Genomic DNA, 26,795 nt, shown 5'->3' with positions numbered 1-26,795 from the left:
ATATTCTTTGCCGCTATGTTTATTTACTAGATGCAATAGTTCCGTTTGACGAAATGAAAATATTAAAAATACTGTTCCTTAAACGAAAAAACGTAACACAAGCTTAATGGCTTCTAATACATTTTTATTTCATTCTAGCTGAGCCGGCAAACGTTGTTTTGCAATATAAAATAATTATTGTTGTTCGATTGTTTTTTCTCCGACGTACTTTAAAAATCCGAATACCACGAATCTTTTTATTTTTCGGGCTAATATAATACATAATATGTATGTAACACTCACAAAAAATTTGGCTTTCTATTGGTAACAGAATTTTCAAAATCAGTTGAGAAGATCTAGAGATAAATGCCGGTAATGCTCCTGTGATTCCTCTGGTGTTACAAGAGAATGTGGGCGGTGAGTTGTGTCAAGTTATTGACACAAGATGAGACTTAGCACAAAACTTGTTTTATATAATATGTACGCGAAAATAATTATTTTCGTATAATTAGAAACGCTTAGAATCAATAACGTTCCCGAGGATTGCAATATAAATAATTTATATTTATAATATAGGTAGCATCTGTCATTTAACTCTGGGTTTTCTAAGTTTCCGATTCATTTAGTTTGTAGATAGATTTGCATTTTTATATTTTTACATTTGAAGAGTACAGGGGAAAAACAAGGAATGTCAGTAAAAAATAAAAAATGAACGAATGATGCCATCTAGCGGCATTTGTGTGTTGGGTACACAGAAACCTCAGAAAAAATTAAGAAACAACAATCGTCGATGTTACAGCCAAATAATTGCTTGTTTGTACTTGTCAAGAATCGTGAACGTCCGCGCGCGAAAATTTTCCTTGCTTCACAAAGTTTAAAATCATTAGATAATGTCGAGTAGCAGTGACGAGACACGCGAGTAAAATCGCCAGAACGAAAGAAATTGTGTAAAGGACGCATAAGAGATGTCATGAAAATAACCAATTTTCAAAGTCACGAAAGTGGTTAAGACTGTGGTTGTAAACGTTTCAAATGCTTGGAGACTGTAAATGAAGTAGAAAGGCGTAAGCTTCTTAATAATTTGAATAGTTTAGAATCAGTAACTCAACAAAATAGTTACTAGTGTTCCATGATATCAGTAAAAAATGTTAAACAGCGAAGATCACGGAAACCAGTTGAAGAGGCTAGAGGTCAGTATGATTCTGCATATTCTTACATTGTAAAAGTTGTCAGAGAGCAAATGTGCGTAGAAATCCCTATTAAACAAATAGGGATTTATAAAACATAAAGGCTTTTTGTCAATTATTGGAATAACCAAGGCTAAAGTGCAGTATCTCCAAGCAAGGCTAAAGTTTTCTGGTACTGCACCGGTAGACATGAGAGGTAAACATCATAATCGTCCAAACAGATTGAAAACTCAAATACTTAGTGGATGATATTAAAGAACACTTAAAATCTTTTAAGGGTTGCTCGAGCCTTTATAGTAACAAAAAAACATCAAAAATTTATCTGCCACAAGAGTTTGACATCAATAAAGTATACACACTTTTCTTAAATAAGTATCCACATCATAAGCTCTCCTATGAGGCATATAGATCAGAATTTAAGAAATACAATATTTCTTTTTGCTACCCGAGGTCCGACACCTGTAGCACATGTGACAAAATAAATGCTGAATTGAATTATTTGGCTAAACAAGAGAGCACACCGGAAATAAAGCAGAAAATTAAAGGATTGGATACAGAAAAGAAATTACATCTCGCCAAAGCTGGGACTTTCTATGATAGAAAAATAAATAAAAAATTAAAAGCAATCATTTCGATTGTGACTTTGAAGCCATTGCAGTTGATTATCAGAAAAACATTTCATTACCAAAGATCACAACGAATGATGTCTACTATAAAAGACAACTATCTATGTACACATTCAATATACATGTTTTATCAACTGGACAGTCATGTGGTGGACAAAATAAAAATTACAATTTCATAAAATGGCTTCATTTTATAGCAAACAAAAGTAACTTGTTGAATTGGGTTGATATCACATTCCCCATTAGAGGGCATTCCTATATGGAATGTGATAAAAAATTTGGCATTATAAAATTGAAAACCAAAATGGAAATGCCATGCGATTTCAATGAGCTTATTGCAAATGCACGAGCAAAACCCAGTCCTTTTCAAGTGATAAATGTTGAAGAGGACCCACGGATTGTCAGAGATTGGGCTGATTTTCTAAAAGACCCAATCTTCAAGAATTTAAAGGGATTTCCTGTATTTTAAAAGGACAGGTTGTCCTATAGGAAATCCGGGAACTGTATTGCTCATCTGAAAAACCATCGCAGCAATTATAATGGCCTTTACTCAAAGGGAATAATTATTGCTGCAAAAAATAAAGGCCAGCCTCAGCGTACTCAAGTGACTGTAACACCATGTCGAGGCGAGGAACTCTATTTGCCTAATGCTGCATATGAAGGTACTAAACTTACCTATTATCTGTCTTGTTTAGGCACAAGCCATGTATTTTGTAAAATAAAAACTATTTTATTTGATAAGTAATTATTTTTAATAAATCTGTTTCAGGACCTATACCAATATCAAAAGAAAAGTATCCAAGTACTGAAGAAATTTTGTTCAAAAGAAGCTCAAGTTTCGTTTACTAATCTACCACATTTAACCATAAGAAGATAGAGGATTTTTATCAAGAACATTTTGTGATCAAAAATTAGGAACAACAGTGAATGTCATTCACCATCATTGTACTTGCACTTTTCTGTGTGACTCTTTTAAAGTTTAATAAAACTATCTAAGAATTTCTTGTTATATTTTACTTATTTTTAGTTTAGTATTGAATCATATAATAATCCTGATAAATTGGAAATAAAAAAATTGTTTTAAACAATTTAGACAAAAAAATATAGACTTTCATTAGTTTTATTTTGAGTTCATGTAAATTAACTAACAATTGACATTTATTGTTTTTCCCCTGTAGTCTTCATTTGAATAACACTTTTCTTGCATAGTTGTTATATACATATATTTTATTAATTTTGAAAATATATAAAAAGTAGTTAGGAAAACTAAGAAAACAAGCTGTTTATAGAAAACCGAACTAAAAAAAATAAAATTTATTTTGAAATTTAAAATTAACACCAATTCCTGCCTCATACCGACGATAGATGAGAATTATATAAAAAAAATCTTATTTTGCAAATTGAAAAATGGAATGATTTTATCAAATTAATGTATTGTCATCGGTCCTTGATAAATCTACGAAGTTTGAACGAAATGTGGCCGTTTAAAGTGGGTCAAAATCACGCAGAATTAAGTCGGTTACAGACATACATACGGGGGAAGCAAAAAAAATTTGAATTTAATACAGTTCTTATACAAACCTGATCACTTTAATATTAATAAAACACTACCTATTGATAGGTCTGAAGTCGGAGCCAAACTACATGTAATAGCAGGTACCTTTGAGCGCGATAGCTTCATCTAAAACAAAACAACCCAAGCGCGCAGGTACCGACTTAAAGCCTATCAATAGGTAGTATTTTATTCATATTAATCGTATCAGCTTTTGTATAAGAGTTGTATTAAAATGTTTATAAAGTTATTTAAATTTTTCTGACTTATAATATTTTGGATAATTCACATTATATCTTTATATAATAAATTAGCACGCGCTATTTATATTTATTAAAAATTGAGCCGATTGATCAAATCACAATAAGTTTTAATTGTAACTGAGGGTTTTGTTATTGTACACAGACTAAGTTTACCTCGCTTCGCTCAAATAGACGCCGCAGCGAAGCGGTACGACGACCGACTGCGGCATCCTAGTATAATAATGTGGCCCGCTTGAGAATTTAGTGGTCATGATGTTTTTTTGCATTTTCAAAAATTGTTCACAGCTTTTGGTCACATCGTTACTATATTGGTTAGGAGCACGTGGGGTGGGGCACTTGAGTATTTCTTTGTGACTGTTTTGTTTTATATTGCTGTACACACTCCGTCCACCAGAGACATATCATACAATTTTTTTTTATCTGTCAGTCTATCCAGTACCCGGTACATAACTATGATATTTGCTACTAGATCCATCCTTTTAAATGGCGCTTTTCTGCTATATAACACTATTTATACATTGTGATACGCAAATTATGTTTTTATTCGATAGATACGGATATTGGATTATTAATAATATTATATTAATAATTTCTATTAAAACTTCAACTATTGTGAAACAACCCTTTATTCAAGTAATTTATTATCAGATCATCCTAATTGTTTAATAAAACATTTGTCGCTCATATGTCACTATACACGAACTATAAATGAACAACTAACGTGGCGAGACGTACCTACTGTTAAATACATATTTTAATATAAAAAATAACACTTGAATTGTATTTGTAGTAAATTAAAATCATTGTAGTTAAGTTCATAGTTTAAAATTTCATTTAGCTAGTATTAATTGTAATATGAGAGATACAGGACACTAGTTATATCAAATAGACTGGTAAAGGGTACAAGTATAGGACGTTGACTGTTAACGATCTAATTATACGAGTATAGTTTATTTTAATCGTCTATAGCCAGCCAAATATCAAACTAATGACTTATGAATAGCTGAACTCAATAAATTGTTCGAACAGAAGATATTATCTTAAACTGGCCGTGGTGGATATGTATTTATCATTAGTTTATCACAATTGTAACAACAATCATAGATGTGCACTTATAAACCATAATTCAAATATTCAACGAGTCAATGTTTTCATCATTTCATTTTCAGATATCGCGCGAATGTTACCACCACTATCGTGAGTGTGTCGATAAATTCACAAAAATACTTTAAGTTTAACATTGGTGGTGCTTGGTAATGGGTCAAAATTTAAAAAAAATAAATATTTTTTTTTTATCATCGCTATTTCTCTCGCTTGGCGATCAAAAGATCTCGGAACGGACCCTGATGCACTCGAATCAGTCATTATTAAAATCAACATCTAAGACCACGGGCACGAGCGGGGAATAAGGCCCCACTCACTCAACTGGCGCGCTGTCTGTAAATCATATAGAGTTCATGAATAATTATATAATAAAACTTGTGTAATAGTCTCTGTTGCACGACACGAACAATCTAATGCAACATCAATTCCTCCATTACAAAATACGACCTTACAGATTCTGCTCTTCTAGCATTATTAAGTCACAAGGATTCTATTTAAATTTCTTCGGTCCAAATATGAGGTCTGCGTCTGGGGCTCCCTTGGGATGTTGGTACTTCTGTCGGCTGTGCATGCCTCTGTTAGGATTACCACTCCTCTCAGAGCCTCCCCCACTCTCTGCACTGTATTCCTCTTCTTCCTGACGCTCCGATATGTTCAATGTCAATCTGGAAAATAAACATTTACAAATATAATTGCACTATTTGTTGTTTATTGATGTTACATCTAATATATAAAATTCTCGTGTCATGGTGTTAAACATTGAACTCCTCCGAAACAGCTTGACCGATTCTCATGAAATCGGACAACATCTATTTTTCATCCCCCTAAATATTAAGGGTGGTCCCACACGAAATTTTTATTTTTTATGCCATTTTTTGTTAAATTTGTTTGATTATGAGTCAGCATTAAAAAAAACACAAAACTTCAAATTTTCACCCATCTACGATCAACAGTTACTTTTGTATCGCGATTTTAATATCGGCAATACAACGTTTACTGGGTCAGCTAGCGTACTATACAAATGTAACCGGCCAGGTTACATTATCTGTGGATCTGACGTCACATCGTCGCTTTGATATTATACAGGGTTGTTTTTTGAAAAGGGCGGTGATGGCCAAGTCGGAAACTAAGAGACTTAGAGAGAAGTCCTGAAAGGTCATGCCATCGATTTATAAGAAACCAATAACTGCATATTTACTTTTTTTTTTTAAATTTCTTGAACTTTTGACGGAAATCGACCCGACTGATTATTTAAAAAAAAAAACACATCCTGTATTATTGAATCAATGGATTATTTTGCTGATATGGATCAATCTTTGCAAAGATATGTATTACAAAAAAGTTATTTTAATTTTATATCTTTTTATATATAGATAGGAAAAAAAAATTTACAAATTGATTTCCATATCTCACTTTTACCTAACTAATAAGTTGTTACAAATGGTTTGAAGAGGAGGTGAGTTTTGTTCCGTGTAAAAATAATAAAACAAAAAATGTGATATTTCCTTCCTTTTTTAATAATACGTATCTTTACAGAGATTGATCCTTATCAGCAACAGAGTTCATTGATCCAATTATACAGGATTAAGATTTAAGTATTTTTTTTTTGAAAAATCATTCGGGTCGATTTCCGTCAAAAGCTCAAAAAATCAAAAAAAAAGCAAATACGCAGTGAGTTGTTGGTTTCTTATAAATTGAGGGCATGACTCCTTTCACAACTTTTCTCTAAGTCTCGTAGTTTCTTACTTGATGGCCAAGTCAGAAACTACGCCCTTCTCAAAAAACCACCCTGTATATCCTAATATAATCTATATATAAAAATGAATTGCTGTTCGTTAGTCTCGCTAAAACTTGAGAACGGCTGGACCGATTCAGCTAATTTTGGTCTTGAATTATTTGTGGAAGTCCAGAGAAGGTTAAAAGGTGAATAAATAGGAAAATGCTGCTAAATTAAATAAAAACAACAAATTTGTTTTTCCTTAGATGTGTCCATACATAATTTATAGAAATTATGAGAGAATTTACTGACGCACGGTTTGACAGTTCTGCTGAGAAACAATTTAATTACGACAGCAGGGTGCGTAACATATTTTACGAAGTAACTTTTGATGTTATGATAATATAATTGACAAATTCTTATAAAAACATTATTTTATTTATTATATACAGAACAACGTCTGTCGGGTCAACTAGTTATTAATAAATAAACTACGATTGTAAAGGTGTTGTGTTGTGATGCTAATTATTATTATTATAATGATGAAAAATCAATGCAAGCATCTAGGTTAAGTACTAAGAGTATTTATTTGTCTGACAGTACTGTCATAGCGACACAGAACAACAGAAACTACAGACTTTTAACAACAAAAGTCAAAACGTAACAATGAGAACATCAAAAACAAAGCAGTGATAGCACCAAAATATCACGACTAGTACTATCTGACGGTAATGAAACTGCAAGCCGTTCTGGGGCAAGAGAATGGATGCGGGCGAGTAAAAGGGGAACGCGGGAAGGAGGCGTTACGTGCCAGCGAGGACCAGAGATAGTGTGGCCATCTAGTACCGACAGAGTATATACTTATAGTAATAGATACCTAACTCAACTATTAGAATGGGAAAGACAAAGTACCGCCATCTATTATCGTGTTTTGAAAACTTATTAAGGCAATACCTACACATACCTATACCTACTATTTATAATTGTTGTAATATCACGTTCATAATTCGCGCAATTTTTTAATAAAGATGTACAAAGTTTTCGCTTAACGTCTTAATATTATATAGGTAATAAAACTATATGTTGGAGTGGAAAAATATCATCTGCAATTATAACGAGTTGATTTAATTTTAATATGACATAAGATATTAAGTACTTGCCTTTTAACTCTTTCCATCTCTTGTTTGTCGGCCAGGGCTTGCTGTTGCAGGTTGCTGGCCAGTTCTGGCGGAGCGTTGAAAGACTTGTATTGAGGTTTGGTTCCTTTCCGGACCATCAGGACAAACTCGACCCCTTCTTTACCTTGCTGAAACATTTAATAATGTTGTGCCATTAGCAAGAATATAAACAACAATTAGTTTCAATGCTGTGTGATATTAGTTATTTATGCAACTGTTGTGTAATAAGGGGTATTAAAATACGAAATGGGTTTGTGAAAACAGTTTCACATGAGTGTTTTAATACCTAATTATCAACAGTTGCATACAAGACTTTATCTACACCCAAAATATGAATCCTCTATAAAAGATTCTGAAACAGTTAGCTTACTGCTAACATTAAAAAAGCCAGCCCTAGTAAAATGAAAACGAATGATGTAATGTTGTACTGAATTTCATTACAACAGTCGTTTGGATGATGTAATGGTTATTAGGACATTGGGTGTTTTAATGTTGGCAATAAGCTAACTGTTTTAGAATCTTTAATAGAGTATTTAAGGCATGGGTGTACATAAATTGAGTTACATGTCCAAATCACTTCGCTTAAACGTTCAACTAAAACTAACTGACAACCATCAACTCACCGACATAGCTCAGATGGTGGCTAAACGTCGCTCGGTAACTTTGTGTCTCCTACGGATCTCCTCATTTTTGATTCGATCTCGCAGGGATACTCCGAGCATAGCCCTCTGAGCCACAATGCACTTCCTCGTAAGGCCCATATATAGCGACCACGTCTGCGTACCGTAAGTCATCACTGGCCACAAACACTGGTTGAAAACCTTTGTATTCAGACACTGTATTTGGGAGGAGACGATATTACGAAGCTTCCCGAACGCTGCCCGTCCGAGTTGGACTCGGCGAGTGACCTGTTTCCCGACATTGGACCTGCCCAACTGGATTATTTGTCCAAGGTCTCATACTCGTCAAGAGTACAGTTCCCAACTGTTACGGGATTAGGTGCTAAATACAATTAACTAGAAATCAGACCACATCAGAGTGGGTATCAATAATGATCTCACCAACAGCTGTTCATAGGTCTTCTTGGTGGTCTGGCGGCACGTCATGGGTACAGCAATGTCCCTCTGCTGCGGTCTGTTCTCCCGCTGCCTGTCCGCTATGTTCTCCATCACCATCTTTTCAAACGCAGATTCAAACTCCACATCTTCGACCTACAAAATATAATAGACAGGGTATAATGCAAGTAACTCCTAAATAAAACTTAATTGCAATCCTACAATTGTTTATTTTTAACCGACTTCGAAAAGGAGGAGGTTCTCAATTCGATTAGTATTTTTTATGTATGTACACCGATTACTCTGAGATTTATGATCCGATTTTCGTGATTCCTCTTTAGTTTGATGCAGAATGTTTGCCATTTGGTCCCAAAAAAATTCGACATAGTTTGGCCCAGTAGTTTTCATTTTATGAATATTTTTATATACGTGGTTGATGTTATTATATTTTGTATACTAGTTTTCATTTATTTTGATTATATATTTTTATCATTAGCCCGTTTGTCATTCATAGCAACCAAACTTTTTTCACGATATTTCAGTGTCTCACAAGAACGTGAAATAGGGCATCTATATTGTTTTACACGCGTTGATACACGCGGAACCTTTCGTAGGCCTATCCATAGCTACTTAAAAAAATTACTATTTAATATATGACAGTAAAAAGCAACGAAATCCTATAATTTATCCTGATTAATGACACTATAAAGTAAAAAAAAAAAAGGAACTACGTTTAAAAAGATCGACTTCAAAAACTCAAAAGTATAAAATAACTTTATAGAGATTTAATTTAACACACACTGTGTTAAGTGTCTCGTACTGTATTACTATACTCACAGGCTTGGGCGCGGGGCGGCGTGGTTCACAAGTCATCTCCTCATTCTGTACATCATTATCATCATTGCCAGCATTCTCTGTGAGTGGATCTTCATCAGAACTCTCCTCAGGCATAACCAAGTTGTCGGTCTCGTCATCGGTCTCCACAATAGTATCCAATCCATCCGCAATACTATCTTCGCCTTGATCTTCATTTTCATCCTGCTCATCATCCCCTAACTCAGGGTACAGGGTCTGCCTCAGCTCCTCTACAGCGTCTTTACATTGCTGCCAACTAGTACACAGTGTCAATTTCGGCCTGAGTGTTGTCAAACATTCCTGATAGATATATTTTACGTATATCGGAAATTGGTTTTCTTCTGTCCAGTATGGATCGGAGTATTTGAACCAGTAATAATTTTGGAAAAACACAATGAAATAATCGAGCCTCTTTTTACTCGAGCCACTGTTGAAATAGGCTCCACAGGTCTCTAATAGAGCACAAACAAGCCTTATCCGGAAAACATTGTCCGGGGGATCCAGTGGAGAGATCGTACTATGGTCATTGGAAACTCCAAAAGTTATAAAAGAGTATAGAACAGTGAATACATCTCGAGAGTCTAAGAGCTTATAGTTGTAGAGTTCACCCAAGTATCTTGCCGTGGCAATGCGTCTCTGGTTGTATCTAGGATGGGGATCTTCCATCGTCAGTCGTATTTCCTCCATGATAGTATCAACTACTGCAGGAGCTACTGCCTCTTGCCAGGCAGACAGCTCCGCAGTCAGTCTAGCTAATGCTCTTCTCGCGCTGGCTCTCACTCTCCAGCCTCCTGCTAAATGCTGAACTGCAACATACGAAATCTCCGGGTCATCCCAGTTCAATTTCCTCATTAACCTCAATATTTTTTCCTCATTGCTCTTCTGCAAATCCTCATGTAAGATCTTTCTGATGAATTGATGCATGGGTGGCTCCTCCTCTTTCGGTTGGGCCGGGGCTTCGGGAGGACAAACGTAATAAAACGCATTTTCGATCTGTGTAACGTAACGCGAATCTAAAGCTGACACAGTCTGAAACAATATTCATATTGTTTGAATTGTAATTTAAAAGAAAGTGGCGGGTATGAGCTATATTATATAAAAGCAGAAAATGTTAATAATAATCTATCTATTTGTTATAATATATAATATAATTTTTGTCACTACACAGGTTTTAAATAACAGGATTATGCGAATAGCTTTTTGTTTTAAATGATTGGGTGTGTTTTCATACAGCCATAATAAACCTTCATCAGATGTAGCAAATATATAGTTGCACTGTGCAATTATTGAATAAGGATACACGGTACATGTGGTGTTAATAACAACAGTATTCAAAAATTTATAAAATAGATCAATAACATTCGATATTTATCAACAAATTATTTGGCAACATCTATTTCATGGTAACATGTCAACATACCAATCAATTTCCGTTTGTATTTGCGTGTGCATTTTCAATTTGTTTTTCTCTGTAATTGGTATTTAATAGACGACTAAGCTTTAAAATGGACACCTACGAATTTTCTAACCCAAAGGACCACGGCCTGAATCTTGCCCCCGCTTCTCACGATAACCGTAGCACCGACTTGGACTCGATTTCTTGTAATTAATGCGTATCTGACGCAATTTAAAATGTATTTGCAATTCGATAAAAAGCAGTGATATAATATCACGAAAATGAAAAGTAAAAACATTTTTTTATAAAAAACCCATTCTTCTATTTAAGCCAATTTCCTAACTAGTTTCTTATTTATAGTTCATGTTGTACCGAAGTTGGTATGACTGATGGGCATCCTTCTTTTATAGACCTGGCTTATGGAAAAATATTCTTAACGTCAACAAAATAAACGTAATATTAGATTCTTACATATATTATTATTAGATAGATAGATGAGATTTCCGTTTCTTGAAGCATCAACAGATTGTATTAGTCCAGAGATACCATCATTGAAATTAAATACGTAATACCTGCACATAAGTTGAACTAGATAAGGCTTCTTCTCTCTCAGAGCGCCATTTATTTCCGAAGCGCTGGTAGGGTTTCAAGTGACATTAAAAATAATTCTATAGAAATCAACTTTGAAAAAATAAATGCCTTTCTATACCTTTATGATAGCTGCCACAAAATAAAACCCACAACAGAGTGATATTATCAAGTACAGGACCAGCTACATATAACAAAACGTTACCAATGTGTATTTGTTGTATCGTCTAAAGAAGTAAAATAAAAAATAGAAATAAAAAAGATTTTGCATCACAAAATGCAACAGAAATTAGAATCATTTTACACCGTATCTGCTACTTGAAATAGCAGACCCTAGATTTACGTGGAATCTTTCCATGAGAGACATATTATATCATAAGAAATATTATTTCATACTACATCAAGCCATCGATCGATTAAGCAACTATTCGACGAACCGATATCGTCAAGATACCACAGTTATAGAGACTAGAGAATTTGATAATAAGGAAGGAAAGTGATATAAAAAAGGAATTGAGCTCGATCTTTTCATTTCATAATTAAACAATAGAATTCAGAATGTATATTTGAATAATATTTGCAGTAAAACTCCTGGAGCTCCTCTCTATAAGAGGTAAACCACAAGGGTCTATTCTTGAACCGTTCCTCTTCCTTTACTATATAAATGATTTACCCAATCTGGTAGAAATAAATGAGTTAGTAATGTTTGGGGGATGACAGTTCACTCATATTCAAACTAAAATGAAACCTAGTTACGGGTGACGAAGTAAACTAGTACCTTACAATGACATAATATTATTGTGATAACTGGGGAATATTACAATAAATAATATAAAACATATATATATATAAACAATAAATTCAACGTATTGTAAACAAAGAAATCTGTGTGATTTATTTTCTCCTGTGCCTGATCCACCAAAACCTTGGAGGTAGTGGCATTGTAATTGATGGTGGGTTCCTTCTACATCGAGTGGTTTGGCAATCCAAGTAAAAATTTTCAACCTTTCTCTCCAAATGTCGACTACGTTAAGAAATACTATAACCCTGCCAGTACAATCATCGTTTTTGGTGGTTATCCTGATGATTCAGTAAAGAGTACCAAATCAGCTGAGCGGCTTCGCCGTAAATGCAAACACTCTTCTGCAAACATGGTGTTCACTGAAACGATGGCTGCAACCATGAAAGAACAATTTCTGTCCAACAATAGCAACAAAGAACGGCTTATCTCCATGCTGAGTGAAAAATTAGTACAGCAGGGTTTTGAAGTTAGGCAAACTCTTGAGGATGCTGATACCCTCATTGTCAACACCGCCATTAAAGTGGCAGAGAACTTTGCGACGGTCATAATAATCGGAGAGGAACCGTCTGAGAACACGTTCTACTCTCCTATGTACTCCAACTTCTCTTCTGCTGTCAAACTGAACATTCTGTTCCTACATGCGATACAACCTCTGCATTATTTCGCCAAGGGAAGTTGAAATTTGTCAAGCTCCTTGAAAAGAACACGGCTTTACAGGAAGCTGTCAAGGTTTCTTCAAGGGAAGCTTCAGTAGGTCAACTATTCCTGGCAGTCCTATATCACCTAAAGCCAACGACTCCTCCTTAGACAAAATCCGCTACGAGATATTCTCTAAATCCCTCATGAATCACAAATTTAATCAGGCCTCTCTACCCCCAATAAATGCAGCCGCCACCCAAAATATTCTGCGAGTCTACCTCCAAATCCAGGGCTGGTTAGATAGGCCAAAGGATCCTCTCATCTGGGGTTGGAGAAAGACAGACCTGGCCTGCTCCCCACCAAGAACACCAAGGATCCAGCTCCACCTGAAATCCTCAACGCAGTGTCTTGCAGATGTAAGAAGTGGTGTACAGGGAAGTGCACCTGACGGAAAGTAGGCATGAAATGTTCGATAATTTGCCTCAACTGCCACGGCCAGTCATGCTCGAATTCAGCACCGTTCGAGGAGGCTCACAGGCCGATCGCTATAGAAGCAGAAATAGGTGAGGACAGTCCCTTTGAAGATGGCCTCGAAATGCCATCCCAGCTTGAGAGCTTCATAGATGAACGGCCATCGACATATCAGGAAATGCGAACTTGAATGCTGCCTATCTACATAGTTTATCAATGACACATCCATTTTAAATGTTTCTATTGCTTCCTAAAGTACCAATTAAATATTACTTGCGTAAAAAAGTTTTTCATTCACACTACTTCGAATCTCTAGTTTTCTGATTGCGTCCTTAAAAAATCGCATTGAAATGTTTCTCACCCTCAAAATGCATTTAATGTAGACCTCATATTTACAGAAAATGCGCAAATTACGGGGACTTGCAAAAAAAAAACGATTTTGAATTGATGCAAAATTTAGTCTTACAAAATGACTGAATTTGAAAGTTGAGGTGTCTATATAATATGAAATTTTATTCTCTACAACTTTTGTCTTCTGGGTTTTTCAATAGAAGTATCAGTTTTAAAGAAATATCGTCTTGAAAAATCGCAAAATGTAAATTTGCACGTAAATAAGAAATTTTTCCGGTTTACAACATTTCGACTATACCACTAAACCGAATTTAAAGTCTTAGACAATCATACGAAACTAACCCTCAACATACATCAAAATTTAACCCTCTTTAATATTGCAATAACGATATTTCAGTCCAACGTACCGTTTCCGAGCTACAAGCACAAAACTGAAAAAAGTGCGAAAATTTCGCGGTTTTTTGACCCCCAAAAGTTGAGCGCACCTCCTAGGACCGTGCGAATTCGTACTACCCGCGATTTAGGACCAAATGAAGGTATTAAAATGATATCCAGCTTTCTGGAAATTCATTCCTAATTTTTTTTTAAATTTGATTGAACTATGACGATCTATCATATATATATCATAGTTCGTTCATGTCTCATTTCGACTACTACGCGGACGAATTCGCAGGCAAAAGCTAGTTAATGATAAATTTGGTATAATACACGATGAGATAACAACAAATTAAATAACTAAATTATATTATAAGTATATATATTACAAGTAATTATAATCACAATTTTAAATGTTTACCTTTTTTCTCATCATTTGTTGTAAATATATCATGGTCCGTTGGTGTGTATCTGTGTTGCAGTACAAAAACCTTCCACATGTTTCAAGAAGATTGCACGCCATCTCTATATGGTGATGTTTGAAATCGTGGAGAAGTACTTTCAGACAGTACAACGCCTCCATTTTAGAATACAGCTCGAATTTAACTAGCTCACCGATGAACCTCACTACTTTTATCTAAAAATACAAAAACAGAATTGTTACATGACGCATGTCGACCAAGCTGTAAGGTATTACAGCTTGGTCGACATGCGTTCTAACCATAGAAATCTAAATAAAAATATACTTTCTATGTACGTACATTGCTAAACGAATTACTAATTTTGAAAAAAAATAATGTATAGAACATACTTTTAATGGCTATAGTATGATACTGTTCATACTAGACGCGTCGAGAACATTCTTAAGACATCAAGGTAAAATCGAATCAAGAGTAAGTCCGGATAGTTCAGGCTTCTTAACTTTCTTGGGCATTATGCTGCACGAAACGTCATTTCGTTTTATTTTTTTTATGGAATAGGAGGACAAACGAGCCTACGGGTCACCTGGTGTTAAGTGATCACCGCCGCCCACATTCTCTTGCAACACCAGAGGAATCACAAGAGCGTTGCATGCCTTTAAGGGATGTACGCGCTTTTTTTGAAGGTACCAATGTCGTATCGTCCCGGAAACACCGCACAAGCTCATTTCACAGCGTTGTAGTACGAGGAAGAAAGCTCCTTGAAAACCGCACTGTGGAGGACCGCCACACATCCAGATGGTGGGGATGATATCCTAACTTGTGGCGTGCCGTGCGAAGGTGGAATTCGGCGGCAGGAATCAGGTTAAACAGCTCTTCGGAACACTCCCCGTGATAAATGCGGTAAAAGACACACAATGAAGCGACGTCTCTACGCAACGCCAAGTGATCCAGCCGTTCAGAGCACTGGGTCCCCGACAATTCGAGCTGCTCTGTGTTGCACGCGGTAAAATGGATCAAGCTGATACTGGGGTGCGCCAGACCAGAGATGACAGCAATACTCCATGTGTGGCCGGACCTGCGCTTTGTAGAGCGCAAGAATGGGCCGGCTTGAAGTATTGCCGTGCTCTATTGATGACGCCCAGATTCTTCGAAGCAAATTTGGCTTTGCCCTCCAGATGGCCACGAAATTGGCAATCGCTCGAGATTTCGAGACCCAGTATGCCGATACTAGGCGAGGCTTTAAGGGGAGTGTTGTCGAAGAGCGGTGATACGATAAATGGGGTTTTTTTAGAGGTAGACGCGCAAACTTGAGTCTTCTGGGGGTTAAATTGGACATGGTTCAATTTACTCCATTCCGCGACCTTCTCGAGAGAGGACTCGATAGAAGACACAAGTTTCTCCCGGCACTGGTCGACGATTTCCGGAGAGAGACCTGCATGGCCCGTGTATACGGTATCACCAGTGCTGTCGTCTGCATAGCAATGTAATGTATGTAATATTTGTTCTGCCCTTCGCTTTTGTTCCCCGCGTCTACCTCACGCATAATTGACAATTAAGGAACATGTTGCACATAGCAATACCAACCTTAGATTCAATATTTATTTGATCCTTTTTTCTCACATGATATTTGAAGTCTTGTTTCAGCATTTGACAAAGATCTACACACACATCGGGCAACACCGAATAAAGTATTGCCGCAAACCTCGAATAAAACGGCAACAAGTCAAGCCTAGTTCTAGCAACACTGAACAGAACCCTTGTCAGCTTCCTCCTGTTGTTTTTCGTATTTAGGTTGAGCACGAAGTCGACAGCGGCATTGTCTATGAGTTCTCGATTAATACAATTGGGTAGCTCATTTAAAAACGCTTCAAGAGCGTACCTAAAAAGATATATAATACAATTCATTAAAACCCTAAACAGTACTGTGTAAGCATTATTGAGTTTCGGTCTGAAGGGCGCCGTAGCTAGTGAAATTACTGGGCAAATGAGACTTAACATCTGATTTCTCAAGTGAAGAGCGCAATTGTAGTACTGCATCGTAATGGGCAGGGCGTATCATTTATCATCGGCTGAACGTCCTGCTCGTCTCGTACCTTATTGTTTTACTAATATCCGTCCGTGTTATCCTCTGCAAGTATGACTTATTCAAATTCAAATATTTTAATTTAAAATAGGTTTTAATGTATTGAACGTAAAAAACTACCGCCCGTTCGAAAATTGACCGGAAATGAACCAGCATAAGCAACTCAGTGGGGTTATTCTTCTTTCTTAATGTTCGTTACAATATGAAAATATATATTTTTTTAAATAGGAAGTGACATCACTTCGTCCTCCTCATTGCTGAGGGTCGTTATTTCTCTGAGGATTCAACTTTTTCTTCTTGAAGTCCGGTATCCAGAGATGTGCGGATTTGGGCAGACCATCTTATAGGGTCAGAGGTCGCATCTGGGGCGTCGTCCGTCTGCCGTCCCAGTAACCATCAGTTGTTCGAGGTTGAGGCCCTCCTTTCTGGCGATATGTCCAAAGAACTCTAAGATTCTACAATTCAATGAGAGTCTGGTTTTTACACCTAGAGTGTGAAGGATGAATTGGTTGGTGCGGAATGCTGTCCAAGGGATATCACTTATTTAAAGTCAATGCGAACGGGCGCGACAAACTCAGCGAGCTTCATTTTTTTTTTCATAAAAATGTGGTAACAATGTAATATCATACAATAAAACTTATTGTTTACATAGCCTGAAGTCGGTCTCTACATTTCTAGCTGTGGTATCATTAAGAAAATAATTTATTTGATAGTAACCTTTACGACATAGCCATAGCCCATTCATAGTTCTCAACACGCCTACTGTAGAGGCAGGTCTACAGAAGCGGCCCTTCTACAACTTGTGGATAGAGTCGAGAAGGCGTTACAAGACAAACAAATTGCACTCTGTGCGTTTCTAGACATTGAGGGCGCCTTTGACAATACCCCGATAGACACGCTAGTAAAGGGACTAATTAACAAAAACGTAGACTCCACCACTGTCAAATGGGTAAGGTCAATGCTCTCAAATCGCAAAGCTCTAATCTCCCTCCATGGGAAATCACTGGAGCTATACACTACTCGAGGTTGCCCACAAGGTGGCGTTCTTTCGCCACTTCTATGGACACTAGTAGTTGACGAACTACTCAATAAGCTGGCAGAACTCAGGATTGATGCACTAGGGTACGCAGACGACCTAGTTATTATCGTCAGAGGTTTCTGCCAAAGCCTACTAAGCTCTATATTGCAAAAGGCGCTAAACACCATCTCACAGTGGTGTACAGCCAACAAACTGTCAGTCAACGCAGGAAAGACTGTTATTGTGCCATTCACGAGGAAACGAACACTTAACAAACTGAAGTCTCCCACCTTGAACGGCTCTACTTTAGAATTCTCAGCTGAGGTTATGTATCTGGGAGTCACATTCGACCAGAAACTCACATGGAATTCTCACATCGACAAGGCCGTAAAAAAGGCTAAAACAACCTTGGGTGTATGTCGACGTCTGGTAGGAAGACATTGGGGAAAGCGCCCAAAGATTATCCTATGGCTATTCACAGCAATTGTGAGACCAACAATCACATACGCCTCCATTGTGTGGTAGAACAAAGCCAGCCAGAAAAAAACTGCAGACAGAAGGCAAGCATGCTGCGGGCAATCGCCCAGGGGGGTTCATGTAACTGGATGTCGCAAACGCTTAGGACTTTAGAAGACTCAGTTCTGCGAGACCACATATTAGGCATGTTACCTGATCAGATGATTCCACAATTAATCTCTGTTAAACACTATATCGTGGAACTACCTTCCAGGGACGACTGGATGAACAACAAAGTCTCGTGGAAGGACGGGAGCCTCGTGTGGTTCACCGATGGGTCCAAAATGGAAAATGAAATTGGCTGTGGGGTCTATGGAGAACGCCCCAGGTTTAAATCCAGCACAAACCTGGGGAGCTTTACCTCCATATTTCAAGCAGAGGTGTACGCCATCTTGGAATGCGCGGAAACCAATATCCAAAAAGGCTACTTCAATCATAACATATACATTCACTCTGATAGTCAGGCAGCATTGTTGGCTTTAGACGCTGACTTGACGACGTCTAAGTTAGTCAATAATTGCGTTGAATGCCTGAATTCATTAGGCATGAAAAACAGAGTGATTCTCAGATGGGTCCCAGGGCATGCCGGAATCATAGGCAATGAAATAGCCGATGAGCTCGCAAGAGCTGGGGCTAAAGCAGTCCAATATGGTCCGGAACCCATTTGTGGACTACCTAGAGCGCCATCCGACACACCCTGAGTACAACTCTTCAGGTTTAAACCACTCTAAAGCACTGATAAGGGCATTCAACAGCAGCTATGCCGGTGGGGCAGTAATGAAGCCCTATCTTTGAACAGGAAAAATCTATGCATACTCACTAGGATGCTAACCGGGCACTGTCGCCTAAACAAGCACCTCAGTGTGGTCGGCATCAAAAGCGACAAAACTTGCAGATTCTGACTTGAGGATGATGAAACGCCTATTCATCTACTCTGCGACTGCGGCCCACTAATGCATAAGCGTAACACAATCTGTGGCGACTACTTCGTGCCACCAGATAGTGTTTGCAACACTCGCGTCAAGGAATTACTGCGGTTCGTAAAGGCGGCAGGGCTTGACGACGAGCTTTAGTATGAGTGGCGAACACAATAGTTCAATTTTGGACGCGGTGTTACTAGGAATCTTTACGACTAGGAAATAGCCACCCTCTTCAAAAAATAATAAAATAATAATAACCTTTACGACACAAACATCCCTTTTAAGTTCTTTTGAATGACGTTACACATCTGTTTTGTGCCTACATTTTCAGGGATCATGTCGTAAAAACATACTTATACTGATGTATTGGATCCCAACAAGTGACTTACTAACTTGACTTAACTGAGTAGTAAGCATAACAAGTTTATGCATATACACCCAACCTTAAAGATTTATTTAAAAAGGTTTCTCTTAAAGTATTATGATTAAGTGTGAGGCTTTTAAGTCCAGTGTCTAGCGGATTGAGACATTTGTGAATACTAACTTGTTAGATATGTTCGTTGGTTGTGCTTCTTCTTGTTCCACTTCAGCAACAACTGGAACATCCTCATTGTCACTGAGATCATCTTCTTTCAGATCTTCATCGAGCATTTCTTCTGTTACAGTTTCAGGTTTGCTTTTAACTGCCTGAAAGAATATTAAAAATTTAAATATTTTACCAAAGAAAATAAGTTAATAAATTCAAATATTCAAAATTTATTTAATAAGCAATGAACATTACAACTAGAAAAAAGGTGTATTACATAGGAAGAGATTCAGTGTACATTTTCAATGGGTTAGGGAAGTATTCACAACTACTAGTTTATACGCATGTGAAAGATAATATTGCGCTGGGTGTATGTAAAGTGATTGAAAAGCGCATGAGGAATTTTGATCATATGTTTCATATACTGGTGATATCTACGGAATTTGTAATTCCATTACAAAATCAAAGCAACTAGAAGTTTTTAGTGATACGAGCTGATATTTTACAATATATTTTACAAATTATCTTGTTATATAATAGTTGTCTCTTTGTATGAATCAATACATAAATCACAAAGATCTAAATCAAAGTTATATTCATTAATTTGTAAATGTCTTATGATATTAACAATCATAATCAATATAGGTTAAGCCATTGTTAAATTATAGAAAGTCAAGGATATTATTATAGGACAGAGTTACATATTATAGTAGTATAGATAAAAAATAATATTTGCTGCATTGTAGTAATGATCAGATTTAATGAAATAATAATAAACAAAATAACTACAGAATAGTCAAACACAGTTTCAATTACAAAATATACCCATGTTATTAATAGTATTCAATATTTTTCTTACCTCTTTTGGCTGATTAGGCATAAAAACTTTCAAATCTGGCAGACTTGTGTAGAATGTTCTAGTGTCTTCATCTTGCCAGGGGTCACTTGCAGCTTGCATTGCAAACTCTTCATTGCCTCCAATGGTGACTGTTCCTTGAGTCTCTATGATATTCAGAGTCAGAGTGGGAGGCTCACCAGCCTCACCAAGTTCCTCCCCGAGAATCTCAGCAAAACTCTGAGCTCCAGCCAACAGTTTGTCATAGGTGGCCTACAAGTTATAAAGACAATTGGTGTGATGTTGAATAAATTAGGTAGACATGTTGTTACATAATATTCAAATAGGGTTAGTTTATGACAATACAGATGTATAGTAAGGCCAATGAGACAATCCAACTAATTATTATTCTAAGCTGGTCACTGCCAATGAAACCTTATTTTTATTTCTATGAAATTACTTACAAATCCAATACTATCCACTAATGCATAAGCGTAACACAATCTGTGGCAACCTCTTCGTGCCACCAGATAGTGTTTGCAACACTCACATCAAGGAATTACTGCGGTTCGTAAAGGCGGCAGGGCTTAAAGACGAGCTTTAGTATGAGTGGCGAACACAATAATTAATAATAACTAATTATACCTTTAGTCTTCTCATATCAAAAAAACCTTGACTAATAAGAGTTCATCTAAAACAAGCAAGGGAATGTCAGGTCTGTGTAAAATAAATTAAAAATAATTTAATTTAATAATAACATTCGTCTTTGCTGCTGTTCATAATAATTGCTTTATTTTCTTAATTTATATAGTTTTACATGTTTTAAAATTTATATTTTGTGTACTTTATAAAGCTGTTTATACAATGCTGCAATATACATATATTGTAATATGCAATACGCTGTTAAAAAATTCAGTATACTATATTATCTTAAGGCGTATGTTGGTATTAAGTAGTGAGTACATATTAATATTGATTTCTACGAAAAAATCACATTTAAAACAAAGTTTTCAAAAAAAATAACGAATACAATTATAATCTCAACTTAAAATGGGTAAATCACATAAATAAAACTGTAGATAAGCGCTGGCATGGTGGCGGTTAATTGTAAATGAAAAACAGTAAAATAAAACATAATAAATAGTCTGGGACAGACTAGACAGCTTCATCAATTATAATTTTTAGACTAAAAAGGCTAGGGCCCAGAGTTGTAAAGTAAAAAAACAACAAAAAATATTTTTTTCTTTCTTTCTATTTCCTATATTGCTTATTTCATTTTCTTATAATGTTTATTCGATTTTTATCATAGTTGCGTGAATGTTCCTGTGTTTTAGGTGTTTCCCTGTCTTTCCTCCCCATTAAAATGTCCCCATGTTTGTGTGGTAAAGGTTACTATAACATGAATTATTTTCTTAATAATAATTGCTTTGTTTTACATATATATTACATATTTTTTCAGGCCTGAGGCATTCATTTTGGAATAGGTGGTAGTATTTTTTGACTTTCAATAAATGATATCACATCCTATTTTTAATAAAAATATTTGAATTTGAATTTACTGGTAGAATAAATAAGTCAGAGTTTCTCAAGATTTTTGAAACCATTTAATATGAAATGTTCATTTTACTGTAGCATTTATTCAAAAGGGGTTTTGATTTTTTATTTTATTTTTAGTGGTGTCTCCGCATTCTACGTCAAATCCAAGCTAATTATCGTACAGGGTTTTTTAACATAGTAAGTAAACAAGGAAATTGTCTATTTTTAATAGTGTTATTAAGTACTTGTAATTAATTGCATGTCGAGTTAACCCGTAAATGGGGTATACAATGTTAGATAGTATAAGTTATTAATGTGTAAATTTACCACTAGGTAAAACATTGTATATGATGTGGGGCTTATACTAAATAAATAGAATTCTTTAATCTCATCCTCTTCTGAAAGGTTAAATCTACAAAGATGTATGCAAATCTATGTTAATCTGTTCTCATCACATATAAATTAACATTTTTATTTAAAATAATAGAAAGTACCTGATGTTGTTCTAATTGATCTTTTCTCTCCTGTGACAGTTCACCTCTTGTGTGTAAAGTTCGTTGATTGGCAGTATGGAGGGCTTGTAATTGACCTTTCTCAGCCAAAAGATGTTTCAAAAGTGATGAAAAGTAATCCTTTAGCAATCCTCTCACTGCAGCTTGTTTTTCAGCTGGTAGAAATTGGTTACGTGGGATGGTAACATTATATTTCTCAGCAATTTCTTTGATTTTTTTTGGAATTAAGCCAGCATAGTCTTCTCCGCAATGCTTACAGAATGATAATAAAATGGGAATATTGTTGTGATCTTCTTTGTCCATGTTTATGAGTACTGTGAGTACATTCCCTAACAATGGCAAACCAGTCTTATTGGCAAATATACCAATTGATACAAGCTCAGCATAAAATCTGATGTCAACTCTCAGTTTCGAAGAATTTCCAATCTTATCAGTTGCTTTAAATGTCAGAATTTTATGCCAGTTTTCGAAAAAAAATGTTGAAAATTCTGCATAAGTGCAATGGATAGAAGAACACAATATAAGAGCAGCAGCTATGTCTGACATTTTTAATTTTGCTTCCACCAAAGCTGCGGCTACCTCTGAGATATACTTAGTGAGGTTGAGTGAGCTTAGATCTTTCAATAGTACTTCCAGCTGTGGTGCACTGAACGATTTGAGTTTTTTCACAAATGTCGTGTTTTTCTTTAAGCCAGAATCAAGTTTCGAAAAGTAATTGTCGGGGGGTCGAACGCAGGTTAAATTTTGATTTCTCATATCGGTTTTCTTTTTTAACCTGACTTCCAAACTTGATACGTATTCAGATAGCAACAGTTGTTCACATTCTCCAGTATTTTCTGCTGTGTCACTTGAGGCAGCATCATTTTTATTTTCAGTTTCCGTTTCATTTGAAGTCATTGGTAAAAAATTAAAATTTATAAATTTGCAGCAGGAATTCTTGATATCCAAACAATATACAAATAAGAACAAAGAGGATCTGAATACTACGTACAGTGCGCTCACAGTTATTTTACCACGAAAAACGACAAGTTAAACTTTACGGTATTGATATTTTTTTTTCTTAAAATATAATGATTTGAACGTAAAGTTTGTAATAAGATCTTTTGTTATCGGGACGGTTGAACGCATTTAAATTTATATTTGGAGTCATTATACAAATTTGCTAATAATTACATCAGTGTGATATATTTATTATTATAGTCTATTTTTCCTAACTTCCTAAGAAATGTGGCGTACAGAGAACCATCTCGTACCAAGAGATAATTCGTACAGATGGGGATCATCGTACGCATGAACGACTGAAATGCTTTTTTTTTTAGAAGAGTAGAAACAATACAACAAGTTATTTTAATAGTTTTATTATTCGGATTCCGATGATAAAAAAATATACCTACCTATATATTTATACCTATCTTATCATATTAATTTCCGTTCGCTTTGTTATTTAATGTAAGACTATACCTTTATATATCTTTAAGAATATGCCTATCTAATAATATTATTTTAAAATAATAAACAATTAAGTGATCGGGAGATTTCCGTCAGGAGCGAAGTTCGTTATTCCAATTTTAATTTAATAAACTGTTCAGTAAGATACGAAATGATAATAATTACAGTTTGAAAATAACTCAAAAAATATGTGTAAGCTTATCAAAAGTATTTAACTAGTACCAAAGAATTACCAACCCATTTATGAGTTGCTACTTTTTATCCTAAAAAAGCACGTTTACTGTATTAATTGTAAGCTGTCAGTTGTTATTGTATTAGTTAGTTACACTGCAATAACCACAACATATTCATCCGGATAATTATCTTAATCGGAAATAAGGTAATCTATTTGCGTTTTAGGCTACGTTTTTCACGATATTTGACTTTCTCACAAGAAATAGTGAAATAGAGTTTCGCACAGCATTTTTTCGTAGGTAGGTATAATTTTTCACAATGTTGTACGACCTCCACAAAAATTTATATAAATTTTTAACTCTGCTAAAATTTCCCCAAAGCCGGTACCTCCTTTCTGACGGTATACATTTCAAGCATTTTATTTCGAACTGCACACAGATCAAAATCATCCAGTATAATTTTTTTGATGCGTTTTTTTCTGGGCGTAGAAATTTTTTGAGAAGTGGATGCAGCAATTTCGCCTTGCTTACGGTTTTTTCAGATATTCCTGAAACAGGAAAAATGTTTTATTTTATAAAGCCTATTTTATTATAAACTAAAAATAGCTGTGTATATATGTAGAGGGCTATTTCTTACCAATAATGTTCCTATTTACATTTTTACCTAATCGTATCAAATGCTACCAAACGAAAATTGTAGTTCTAATTAAAAAAAATAGAGGTCAGCTTGGCATTTATATTATTTATTTATTCAAATTAAAACCACTCAAGGCGACTTATACTAATTGACAATGATTACTCTATTAAATTATGAAATCATGTAATATATTAAAAAGACAAATATAAAGGTATATCAAATTGAAGCAAATGATTGATTAAATTACTATAAAAATAAAACATACATAAAACATCACAAGATAGTAACTGTACTCGCAAGAACAACAACAAGCAGTCTAATATTTATGGTGAGAGAAAATCAAAGTTGACGCGACAGAAATTATGTACTGATGGCGGTAACGCTAGGACATCAAGTTTCCACTAAAATTGGGAAAAATACTAAATTTACATACCCGTCATGGCGGCAACTCGTTTTCGACGGCGACGACTCGACAGGAACACCAACATAAAGAAAACATATAATGACTTCTGTCAGAGGTAAAATAACTGTGTGAACGGACTGTAATAAGAATAATGAATCCTGTCTTATTATTATTATTGTTTGACTTCATGGCGTATCCTTTTAGATTTCGCTAATGACGAGTGTATATCAATCCACTCTGTTATATTTGGCTTCGTGAATAAACAAGGTCTTGAGAAACTAAGAAATTTGTTACTGGTGAAATTATTTACCGCAAATAACACTGTTGATGTATCCAAAACAGAAAAGATAATCACAATATATACAAAGGGTTAGTTGGTTATATTGGTTAATAAATGAAAATAAAATATTAACAAAGGAGAGTAAGGATTTGAAATCATTGAAAGATAATTTGGGGTTGAAAGACAAGGGAGTGAAAAGGGATGCCAAAAAGAGGAAACTTTTGGCATTGAAATATGGGACAAGGTAGACGGAGATAAGTAACAAAACTATTGAAAAGGCAGGGATAATCTTTATGAGACCAGTATTTATTAGAAGAAATAAAGTTTGACAGGATATGAAGTTTAGAAATAAGGGGATGATAAGGGAATTGAATGAGTTTCAAAAGAAAATGGTCAGATAAGAATTGTTTTCTAAGGTACAGGGGAGCATCACCACATTCTACCTGGAGAGCATTAATAGGGGATGATTTCATAGCACAACATATTATCCGAAGGCATTTCGATCTTATTTTGTCGAGGGAACACAGGTCAGATTTATTACAAGGTTCCAATAGGAAAGTGCCGTAATCAAAGTGACTACGCACCGCGGCATTGTACATGAGTTTCTGGGTGTATGGGTGGCAGCCCCACCAAACTCCGGATAGAGATTTTTTTAACAATATTGTTAATATGTTGAATGCCAGTTAATCTAGAATCCATAACCATGCCTAAAAATTTGACCTTGTCGATAACAGTAAATTTTTGTGGGCCATATGATACTGAAACATCAGGGAGGGATCTAGATCGACAAAAAACAACTACTGTGCTTTTACGGTGAATAAGGACAATCCATGATTTAGAAGCAAATCCTTGAGATACCTAATAGCTGAATTGAGGCGAGAAGCAGCCCCCTCAATTTTATTGACAGACACATAGATGGTCAAGTCATCGGCATATTGGAGTATTTCACAAAAAGAATTGACTGAGTGCTCTAAATCATATGTGTAGATACTGTAAAGTAATGAGCTAAGGACAGAGCCTTGGGGAAGCCCTTTCTATACCTGTCTGGGAGAACGATTATAATTTGGAGAACGAATTGTCACAGATCTAGGAGAGAGGAGATTAAAAATTATAATTACAATCTTCACAGGAATACTCAGCTGGAACATTTTATGCCTGAGCACTGGAAGAAGAACATTGTCATATGCAGATGAAACATCTAAAAACACATCTACTAGAGGTTCATTCTTAGAAAAGGAAATACGGTTATCAGTGACAAATGTGCTTAGACTGTCCAAAGTACTAGAAACCTTGCGGAAATAAAACTGGGTCTTAGCCAATATATATTTACTCTCCACTATCCATTCT

At 35.6% G+C, this 26,795-nt stretch overlaps 1 protein-coding gene across 1 annotated transcript; it reads right to left on the bottom strand.

Moving 5' to 3' along the window:
* Window positions 1–4,215: 4,215 nt before the first annotated feature.
* On the bottom strand, window positions 4,216–23,490 carry LOC126969203 (regulator of nonsense transcripts 2). The gene is made up of 9 exons (XM_050814524.1): window positions 22,489–23,490; window positions 20,483–20,731; window positions 19,642–19,784; window positions 16,145–16,439; window positions 14,560–14,775; window positions 9,499–10,545; window positions 8,668–8,817; window positions 7,589–7,734; window positions 4,216–5,376 (listed from the first exon to the last, which is right to left on the bottom strand). The coding sequence occupies exons 1-9, from the start codon at window positions 23,401–23,403 to the stop codon at window positions 5,202–5,204; spliced, it is 3,336 nt and encodes a 1,111-aa protein (XP_050670481.1). The 5' UTR covers window positions 23,404–23,490; the 3' UTR covers window positions 4,216–5,201.
* Window positions 23,491–26,795: the final 3,305 nt, after the last annotated feature.

The sequence above is a fragment of the Leptidea sinapis genome, chromosome 17, assembly GCF_905404315.1.
Source record: "Leptidea sinapis chromosome 17, ilLepSina1.1, whole genome shotgun sequence".
NCBI lineage: Eukaryota > Metazoa > Arthropoda > Insecta > Lepidoptera > Pieridae > Leptidea > Leptidea sinapis.
The sequence above is the reverse complement of the archived record's forward strand: the minus strand, read 5'-3'. Positions and strand labels throughout refer to the sequence as shown.